This window comes from Macrobrachium rosenbergii, chromosome 28, assembly GCF_040412425.1.
Source record: "Macrobrachium rosenbergii isolate ZJJX-2024 chromosome 28, ASM4041242v1, whole genome shotgun sequence".
NCBI lineage: Eukaryota > Metazoa > Arthropoda > Malacostraca > Decapoda > Palaemonidae > Macrobrachium > Macrobrachium rosenbergii.
In genome coordinates this window covers 32,753,425-32,765,000 of record NC_089768.1, presented here as the reverse complement: position 1 = coordinate 32,765,000, position 11,576 = coordinate 32,753,425, and the positions used below count along the sequence as shown (strand labels likewise).

The 11,576-nt window shown below is 38.6% G+C and overlaps 1 protein-coding gene across 1 annotated transcript in view; it reads right to left on the bottom strand.

Moving 5' to 3' along the window:
• LOC136853961 (titin-like) overlaps positions 1-11,576 on the bottom strand; it is a 243,065-nt gene that overhangs the window by 57,056 nt on the left and 174,433 nt on the right. The window contains exon 30 of the mRNA XM_067129858.1: positions 9,810-9,972. Coding sequence (XP_066985959.1) covers positions 9,810-9,972 — 163 coding nt within the window. The remainder of the gene's footprint in view (positions 1-9,809; positions 9,973-11,576) is intronic.

Sequence of the window (11,576 nt, the reverse complement as noted above, 5' to 3'; positions counted from 1 at the left end):
GGAAGCAAATGAGAAGGGGATGAATGATGAGGGAGGTATGAGATAAGGGAAGATGTCCTGACGTGACGGATGAGGTGGGAATGAGGAAGAGGAGAATAATGAGAAGTGGATAATTATAGGGCAAATCATAATAGTCACGAAGTTGAATTAGGATGTATACAGGACTATAAAGAAACACAAATAAAAAAAGGGAAAGCTACATTCAGAAAATGAGGCATAATGAAATGGGGAAGGAATACAAGAAATACGGCTAAGAATAAAAGCCCTATGACCATAAAGGAATACAATGTTAGCGACGTTAATCAACAAAGAACGAAAGAAACGATACAAAGAAACAATACAAAGAGAAAGAGAACGGGAAAAAGGCGAAATGAAGGATTCGTGGGGTCATCACCAGACACAGAGAACGAAAAACGGAAATCCCTCCCAGTTGTCTCTACTGATCAGGAACCTTTTGATGTCACAAAAACTATTTCTACTGCAGGAATGGCTACCTGCTTTGCTTGAATTCTCTCGCTACACTGCCTGAAGGGATAAATTTCATTATATACATACGATTAGTAAGAAAGACTCCGAAAACCTTGAAAGGAACATATCTGTTCTGGTGACATACGCTTTCCTGTCTGTTAACAGAAGGCGTCCTCTGAAATCCTGGGAAATATAATATTGTCTCCTTACGCCAGCAGAGGCCCTGTAGGGCGTGAAAGGGAGTATGGTACGCTGGTATGGACCTCCAGACTCTAATCAACCAAGAGACTTGAGCCAACACTTCAAAGCAGTCAAGCAATTATTTGACAACCAGCAAACTCAAATATCACATAGTCATTCAACCTAAACTGAACAATGCGAGGCACACTAATATGACCAAATGAATTACAGACAGAAATTAAGATAAAATGAAATCAATGTTGAATTATGGAAAATGACAATATCCAGGTGGCCTGGAAATGGAAAACCTGCGTCATGATGATTAAACAAACTGAAAAAAACAATGTACTCTAAACACATGTTGGACTCAGGCCTCCTACACAGTTGGACCACAGTGCAACAATAGCTCCAGGGAATGTTCATGATTTTGTTCATAATTTCTTGGTTGAGAGAGAGAGAGAGAGAGAGAGAGAGAGAGAGAGAGAGAGAGAGAGAGAGAGAGAGAGAGAGAGAGAGAGAGAGAGACTGAAAAATGTAAAAATAAATACCGTGCAAAATACTATTAGAGCTGCATAAGGTCAAAATATACATTTTAACACAGAGATATACCAATATGCACAACATTCACTCCTAAGCCGACCATGTGACAACTCCCAGGTGATAAAACTACCCATTATCCTTCAGCCAAGCTCAGTATTGAACCGGCACCTTAAGCCTTAAAGTGATTTGATTTCGGGAAACTTTCCAAGCAACCCTGTTGAAACGAAAGACAATTCTATTCAAGACATCATTAAAGAACAACTTCTCATCAATATTCCTCAGAGTTGATGAGTTATTCTCTTGTGACAAGGCTTCACAAATCAAACAGAGCGGATGCCACACCATTCACTAATTAACTGAGTAAAGATCACAACCCAATGACCACGGTTGACATGGCGACTTGCAGCAAGGCAGAAACGAAACACGGGGTCAAAACAGGAAAAATGTCATCTTTTCCACTCCTGCCTTCCTTCAGAGGATACCCATACCCACCTGTGAGTAGCGGCGGGGCTAACTTGTAGGGGGGCAAGAGCAAATATTTCTGGTGGAATCCTTCGTGACGTGGGGCAGCGGGTAGGGGGGGCAGAGAGAGAGAGTGAGAGAGGGAGCGGGGGCTTCTGTAGTTGCCGCTTTTTATGGCGTGGCGTAGGTGAAACGGGGGAGGAGTTTCTTAAAGGATCCGCCCACGACCAACTTCCTCCACAAGATGTTCTGATGGAGAAGGAGGAAAGAGAAAAAGCGGCAGCGCAGAGGTGCGTCTGATCCCAACACCTAGCTAACGTGGACTGCCTCCGAAACCCTGGAGCCAGCCACATGGCCCTCCCCCTCCTAAACCTGACCCTCCTACCAGATACCAACTGTGCCACGCCGAGGCTTCTTCACTGCCCTCATCGCCGGGGAAGAGGGGATCATATGCAAAGCCCCCTAGGCAGTCACAGAGACCCAACGTCTCTGTCTACTGTCAGTCACGTAAAACATGCATTCATATAAGTGGATGGCTGGTCATGGCACAGAGACCTTCCCCAGACCTACTCGAGGCCAGAAACCACCAACGCCTTCTTGGGCCCTCGGTATTAATAGCCCTGCACGGCATCAGCGGCAGAAGCAGAGGTTACAGCATGTGCCAGACCTGTACATCGGCAGTAGTAGTACTTAGGTATTGTTTCCTCATTTCCCAGCCACTCAAGGATTGAAGAAAAAAGATACAGAATTACGACAAGCGAATTTTCGGCTCCCATTCATCGTTCTCTGTAACTTTTTTTTTTCTTTTCCCCTTTCCCCTCGTCTGACACGTGAACTTGATGCCTCCCCAGACCTTAGCTGTCTTCCCTCAGACTATGAATATACCCCTTTGGCCTCGAATTACCTTGAGTCTCAACATGGCCCCTCCTACCCTTCACAGGGCCTAAACCTCCTCCTCCTCTCACCCTCCTCCTCCCCCTCTCCTTCCACACACCTGCTAGCTGCCCTTTCCCTCAACCAATCTTTGGCATGCACTCACGGTCTACAAATTTCCTGGAAAGCGTTCATTTCAACTCTCAAACACTTGTGCTTTGATTATGGTTTTACTTGAGTCTAAATACTACTTTGTTCTAATAATACGCAACTTTGTCTTTTTCCCCGCCATGATAAAAAAAAATTAAATGCCAAGGTGGCATGCTTACAATTCGAGATTTCCACTGTCACATTCTGACAGACAGACAAACAAGCATATAGTCTGTCATCAGAACAAACACCAGAAATAAAATGACGCGGCATAATGGCCACTTAACCAAGACTAAAATAACAATCACGGAACATTTTCAGAAGTGAACGTAGAGGAAAAAGGGAAAAAATTATTCTTTAAGTTCAAACAAACAAGCAAAAAGGAGACTCGACAGGTGATGCCACGATATGAAGTTACCGAAGGCAGTGTGTGTGTGTGTGTGTGCGTGTTTCTCTTTGTTTGTTTCTTTGGCAAAGGCGACGTGACACCTGCTTTGCCAACCAGATACCCACTTCCGCCTCCGCGCCCGCCAACACTTACACCCAGATGGAACTCGAGCGCGTGTGGGTGCTTACAAATACACATACACTCACGCAATATACCTAATGTATGGACGCAAAAACGGAGAACAAAGCATACCTAAACACTTCGCTGGGCAAAAATAGGGAAAAGATCCCAGATCGTACCCTGGACACACACAGACATCACACACACACACACACACACACACACACACACACACACATACATATATATATATATATATATATATATATATATATATATATATATATATATATATATATATATATATATATAAAATATAAACGAGTCTCACCTAAGAAATCCCCCCTTTCCATCGGGTAGGCTGCTGTCCCCTAGAACCCAAGATACCCAGGAATCTAGTCGGGGTACACATCAATAACACTCGAGTACTTTACTTCGACCCCAGTCCCTTCTATGAGCCGTCTTGGTCCTTAGAGATTGAAAAACGTGCCCATGCAGAATAAGAATCGCGACTTCAGTTCACAAAATTGGACTGACAGGGCCCGAACTGGGAACAGAGGACTGTTCTGTCCGTTTGCAAGTTTTACCAGAGGATATGGGGGAAAGTTTTCTTTCTTTTATGCTTTCTTTAGGCGATACTCGTAAAGAATGGGGTTCAGCCTTTAGTGTGCCTTGTACGCTCTATGTAGGCTGCAAGAAAGTTTCCTTGCATCATTCCTCAAGCAGCTTTTACCCGTTTTCACCGGCCTCTTTCCCATCTAGCTGTTCCACTTCTTTAACTTTGTTCTGCACACATACTCAGCCCTCATAAAGGACAAAATCCGTTGGGTCGGACCTATGCGATTTTAAAAAATGACTCCGAAGCCTGGTGAAACTCCTTAACAAATTAAAACGATTTCCAGCCACGTGGAAATTCACCTGAATTAGGTTTTATTACCAAGAAAGAGAAGACCCAAGGAATAATCCAAAAACAGTGACAGCAGTGGTCTAGAAATTCTTCTCCAATTGGCAGTGCTTTGGCTAATAAGTCAGTACACTAATGTACTATATTTTTACAAAAGCGTTCATACCCACCAACGTTACGATTCCACACTAACACCTGACTGTACAGAGTGCGATCACTGTCCTTGGAAATGGAATGTTTCGCTGAAGTAATTTTCTTCCGCAGGAATCATTTGCTAAATTACTTTGTCCTCCCTGATTTCTCACACTAACTGAATTCAGAAATCATGTAAGATGCCATAATGCACTAAATGCAGTGCAGCTATCCATGCAAGGTGAGGCAGTCTTCCCTGCGAGTACACCTGCCGTAATGGCATGCGAGTGAATTTAAGAATGCCATATAATCCCTTCGCCGTATAGAAAAATGTATAGTTAAAAATATGCACATCATCCCGGCCATCCAATTTTTTTCTTTAGTAATGGGAAAGGCATTCAACAGTACGAGAGACTTTTCAACCTCAGCTGCAAAGAAACCTTACTTGAACTCATATCTCAAATAAATGGAATCAACTTCAGAATGATAAAAAGTGAATAATAATAATAATAATAATAATAATAATAATAATAATAATAATAATAATAATAATAATAATAATAAAAAGAGATCGATTAATGAAGGAATGTATTTGTTCATCACTGCCTCTCTGCCTGAATTTGGAGAGTATGGGCATGGGGCACTTTCACATAAATACTAAACACTCACAAGCAAAATGTGTATGTGTGTGTGTGTGTGTGTGTGGTTACACACGTGACCGCACATACAAACACATACACCTATTTTAAAATAAACTTGTCCTTTCCTAATTAGCTCTCCCTTGCCAATGACTCATGAAGGCCTGTCAATCTCCGAGACGGGTATGATGATGGATAAATGCCATTCCGAGCGACGTCACGGGCCAGACATTATCGCCCATCTATCCCAGAGGAACGTCACCTAAACGTGCGCCCAAAGCCATACGCGCCCTGCGTCGGGACAGGTATGGAACACGAACCCCTCCTCCCCAAAAAAAAAAAAAAATTAAGGGCGTCCTTGTCCTAAGGTCGGAAAATGGAGCAGGGTGAAGCATTATAAAAATCGCATACCTTTAAAAATGGTTACTTAAATTTACAAAACACCTCAGAGTGTGACGAGAGAGCCAATGGGTCACAGCCAGGCTCGAAAGCTGCTGGAATGACCTAGCGAGCCAAAAGGTCTCTGCTGACTGGATTAGGGGATGCCACGAAGCCTCTTCTTATCGCCAGGACAAAGAGATCGCCTGCATTAACCTGTCTGTCATTCCAATTACAATTTTGCCATAATTTCTTATGGTTCCGCTTTATTCTAAACGAACTTGCTTCGTAAGATAATTTTTTTTACTTGTATGATGCAACCCAAGGTAATTGAGTTACGATAATAATACTTTTTGGTACATTCTCTCCACTTCATAATTTCAGTCTCTGAAAACAGAAAATTGGGCTAGCCACCTAAGTCAGTCATGTTTTTCACTAAAGGACCACAAAAGGTGCTATGGTACACTGCCATCAGTACCTGGGTTGCACGTAACACCGACTTGCTTTGTAAACATTCACAATTTTTTTATATGCTTGCGTCCGAGAACTTCTATGGCATATGGGTAATCCAGAGGCACGTGGCTCTCTGTTGTGACCTATTTCTCAAGTTAGCTTTTGCTAAGGTCAACAGGGAGCTTTTCTTCACGTCATCACACAGTGCTAACCAAACACAGATTTATAAACTCAACAACGAAGCAGGCGAACGATTCAAAATATTTCACGGAACCAATATAAAACCAAGTAAGAGGAGCCAATAACAACCAAATGGAGACCACTTCAAAAGCTGAACTAGGCAGAAGGGCCTTCAGAGCGCCAGGGACAAAAGGGGTGGGGGGAGAGGGCCTCGGGGTTAAATATGAAACCCCTCAAGTGACATACGCATCATGGGGTTAAAGCAACGGTGTCAGTGAACTTCCCTTATGGCCGAAATGTAGTGATGAATTAGGAAACATGTGCGTGGTCTGTATATATATAATAATAATGTTTTGCTTTGTACATACATTCATACATACACACATATGTATATATATTATATGTATATATATATATATATGTATATATATATATATATATATATATATATATATATATATATATATATATATATATATATATATATCCAACCATCTTCTTCCCTGCTTTCAGGGTACGGTGTCCCGGTTCTTCGACAAATCTTCACGGATGAGGATGTCAGCCCCACGCTCTTTTTCTCTTGACCCAGTAAATGCAAGTACCTATTTACGGGTGGTATGCCAGGAGTGAACCAAGACCTAAGCAAACGTGAGCCGAGAGCTGTGCGACACAGATGTCTGGCATTTCACAATAACGTAATTCCGCTGATCAATTGACCAGAGTTGTAGTTAGCGTGTTACTGCCGTCGCCAAACACCGAGGGTAGTTAAGATTACATAGTGTGATATATAAAGTGAATATACTTCGCTATAAAGTAAATACTTCGATACACAGTGAATTTTTCAGCAAAGGTTTGTTAAGGACTCCATTTCCGTTATGAATAAATGTTACAAAATGGTACCTTTCCCGTTGGTCTAACAGAAAAAAAGCAATTGCCAAATGCCACAGACCATTATAATGCATCCAGAAAAGTTACCTGAATGTTGCAAGTTTTGATGGACAGCACCAGCAATAATAATAATAATAATAATAATAATAATAATAATAATAATAATAATAATAATATTATTATTATTAAAACACCAGCACTGCTAGAGATCTCAGCAGTGATGGCCAGCCATTATCACATGATAATTATATAACGATTAAAACTAGGCCAAAAATTTTCGTTTGTCATGATCAGATGTCAACAAAAGAAGCCCACCAGTGGATTGTGTGACAATGAACTCTGAGCAAGGTGAAAGGAAAAAGGAAAAATAAAGAAAATAATTATCCAAATTATCGTCACCATCTCTGTATCACATCAAGACAAAAAAAAAAAAAAAAAAAAGAGTAAAATGTACTCAGAACACAACATTCCAAGTTATAGGAAGGACAAGGTAGTGTCAAAGTACTGACGCGGTTTAGTTTAATAACTAATAATGATTATATGAAAAACAATGACAACAAATAGAAATCTAAGTTAATTCCTCGCCCTTGACTGCAGCCCAAGACTTAATTCTTAAGTCATCTCTTAAATAGCCGTTATGTAATTCCAATAACGAGGGCACTTCTAAGTATGCTGAAGATACACTGTGACCTGCGTTTGAGACTTGAGTTCCCAGGTTTCTGGGTGTTCTCTCAAATCTTACTCTTTTTTGCCATTTGCACTCTTATTTCTGTTAATCTAATTATCCTTTTTTATTGCTGGTATGTAAAATAGTTGTTATTCAACGTCAACCCTGTTCTGGTTTATAATAATTTCACATTCTCCTTGGGTGTTCGTGGATGACGTGTACAATCTTATGGTATGTTCCATAATAACGCTTTACCATTACAAATCATAACTGCGATGAATGACAATTCTCGCGAAATGGGTAGCGTTTCTATACTTCAAAGATTGTCTCCGAGGCTGAAACGCTTTTATTAGAGTTTCTTTGATGAAAGTCAAGCCATTTTTCATCATCCCAGGATGTTCTCTCAATACTGCTGGCAATGCAGAAAAATGTGAAGGAACGAAAACAGCTTAATCTCAACAAAATCAGTAGAACAGGTAAAAAGATGAATGTGGCTGTGAATGCTGGCTTGTTTTCTCATGAGGCACCTAATATATATATATATATATATATATATATATATATATATATATATATATATATATATATATATATATATATATATATATATATATATATATATATATATATATATATATATATATATATATATATATATATATATATATATATATATATATATATATATATATATATATATATATATATAATATATATATTGAGGAAGAGTATATAACATGTCTTGAAGAAGAGTGGCATGTCAAGAAGTGTGTTCATCTGAAGGCAGTATATAAAACAGAAATTTGTTAGATTCCATTTCTTCAGATTCTAAAAAAAAAAATTCAATCGCTGGCAGCAGGCACTTGATGGCACTCACGTGTTATAATAGAAAAAGTGGGAGTAAACAAGATGTATCAATAGATTTCAAATGCTGGACACTTGAACCCACTGACAGAACACTTGAAAACAACGAACTATACCCAGAAACCTAAGTGCGCTACAAGAATACTTGAGTTATGCACAGAAATTTCTGCTAGAATGTTGGTCTTGTCCTGACATCTGGTTTGGCATACGAAAAAGGTCTTAAACGACAGGGAAAAATTCTGCGCACAAAATTCATTTATATAAATAAAATATCCCACAACAGAACCAAACTTTCTAATCAATCGAGAGACAACAATATGCATTACCATAAAAATATTGTAAAGGGACGTACAGCTGACGTAACTGACGTAGAAGGAAATGATAGTTTTGGGGATAAAAGTACATTACTATATTACTGTAGGTTTATCATACCATATATCATAAAAGACGGGGTATGTTTAATATTTTCAGATAAAAGTAAACTATCTGTACAGACATGGATATGTTTTTTGGTGCCCACGTCGTAGAATGCCCCCTGGTCGAAATTTAAACACAAACGTATCATAACCAAATATTTTCCATTGGCTAAAGTGGAACTACTTTCAGGGCACTGTGCTCAAAAAAGTTGAGTGATTTGCACTGTACTGGTGGTTACTGTTTCTGACTATGCCGACTGATTCAAGACCTGTAAATACTATCTTAAGCTTAGCTGAGGTGTACTGAAAAAGATTCGACAATAACTGAGCTCAAACGCAGTTGTACTTAAGGTATCTGATATATAAAGTAAGTTAAACTTTGGGCATATATTCTCATGAAGAAATCTGCTCTCTGAAGACAGGATATTCATTGGTGTCATTATCAAGACAGCCATTTACAATGTAATAGGTATCACTTACGAATCTGAAGGAAAGAAACATGACGTAACTGTTAAGAGAAATGAGAAATTGAAAATATATATGCAATTACAGATCATGCCTAGGTTGTCCGTTTTATCATAATGTACCCATTTTTACAAACTGCCTTTTTTGTAAGTTAGATAATAACACGTCCATAGTCATATATTAACTTTTTTTCACATCCTATACTTATATAAATTCATATCTGTATCTCGTGTACAATTGCCAATTACGTTAATTTACTTACATCTTTATCTTTTATTTATTAGGTTGTTAATTTATATTTTCTTTTCTAATAACTGATCTCTTCTCTTTGCATTTCCTATTACCTTCTGTTACTTCTTCCAAATGAACACCGGATTCTTTGGAAGCTTGAATTTCAAGTCAGTGGCCCCTTTGGTGGACTTGTTCCACATGACTAGGGTTCATCTTCTGAATAATAATAATAATAATAATAATAATAATAATAATAATATCATCATCTGATCCAACATCTAAACGGGCGGGAAATCAAGCGAGTGTCAACAGACCCACGAAGCCACAACGAGGAAGTCTTCCACGCAATCCCGTACAGGTAAAAAAAAAAAAGGAAGCCTGACTTCTCGCCGACAATACCAAGTGGCCTTACCTGATTGGAGATCGAGGACGTCTTGGCAGAGGTGGTCTGGGGTCCTGTGCTGAAAGACTTGCTGGAATGATGGGTGAGGGCTCCATCTTTGGCTGCCGCACTCGCGCTGTGGCCACTGGCTTGCTTGGTCGTGACTGCTACGCCGTCGTTGCCGGTCACAGTCCTGCGGGATGACCGGGTTTTATGACTCAAATGGTGGCTTTCACACTTTTTTTTTATTAGAGGGTGTTCTCTTATGGCTACGACTGCTGCTGCTGCTGTTGTTGTTTCGATTAAGTGGAGGTAACTTTAGTTTCCAATTCGTTTGTGACATGAATCATTTTGATATGAATATATTTAATGGTTTGATAAATGAACTATATATCTATATATATATATTTATATACATATATATATTTAAATTAAATTTAATGTATATATATTTAAATTAAAATATAATATATATATATATATATATATATATATATATATATATATATATATATATATATTAAATTCACGAAAAAATTATGACACGTAAAAACAAAAATGTAACACAAGTTATGACATCATAAGACACCCACACGACGTAAGAGCCAACATTATCCAAATACTGAAAGTAAATTGAAACAGCAAGGAAAGATAAAAAAAAAAAAAAAAAAAAAACTTCCTAGAGACAGTACACATCATAAAAGGGGTATTGCTCAACAGGAAATTCATTTCTACCCCACCCAGAGATCGAACCCAGTACATGCTGTGTGTGTATGTATATGTATATATATATATATATATATATATATATATATATATATATATATATATATATATATATATATAATGTGTGTGTGTGTGTGTGTGTCATTTGACTTATTCCTACCTTAACTTTGAAATTATTATCCTCTTTTGCTTCCTAATTTATATAATTTATCTGAATCGTGCCCCCACCCCCCACCTCTCTCTCTCTCTCTCTCCCTCAACAGCTACTGGCACGCTTCCTGTATTTGGGTTCGTTCTGAATAAACATTATTTTAGGCAAGGAACAATATTCATACTTTTAAGTATGCAAATTTTTATTGCGTGTAAATGTTAAACGAAGGTCTGTAGCTTATAACGACTAATACGTAGCAGAATGTATTCCATATTTTTGCGTTCAACAGTAATTTGTATATACTGGAGTAGGTCATCTTCATCAAGATGTACTAATCCTGGTGTTTTATAATAATAATAATAATAATAAATCTTTAACATAGGCTACGTCCCTGACGCTTTCAAAACACCTGAGCATTGCACCGAGCGTTGCGCAAGAACAGTAAATGATTTCTCCTCGTAAACACCCTTTTACCACCTCAGATGTTTTCGCAACACTCCAAATGTTGACAATGCTTGGGCCTGTTTACAATACCTAACGGGCAGAAATAACATCACGTGTTCATGCGTCATGCATCTGGTTATGTCATTCAAATGGGTATACTTTGGGTAACAAGACCTGAGTGTTGCAACTTGTTTCTAATACAGAGAGACTCTCATAATTAGTGCAGTTTATTCCTGTAGTTTTTCTGCACAAACTATCATGGTATGTTACGGTATGTAACCAACAACTATAATTATTTTTAGAGCTGACAGTAAAAATCGACAGCATATGTCACTGTAACCAATGGCGGGTGCTCAAACGCCTGAGCAGCCAATCACGATTGACTTCAGCGATATCGTCTGCGGAAATCTACCGTCAATTACAAAAAACCAGATTGTACGGGTGACATTAGAGCTCTTTAACTTAATTGTGGGAGT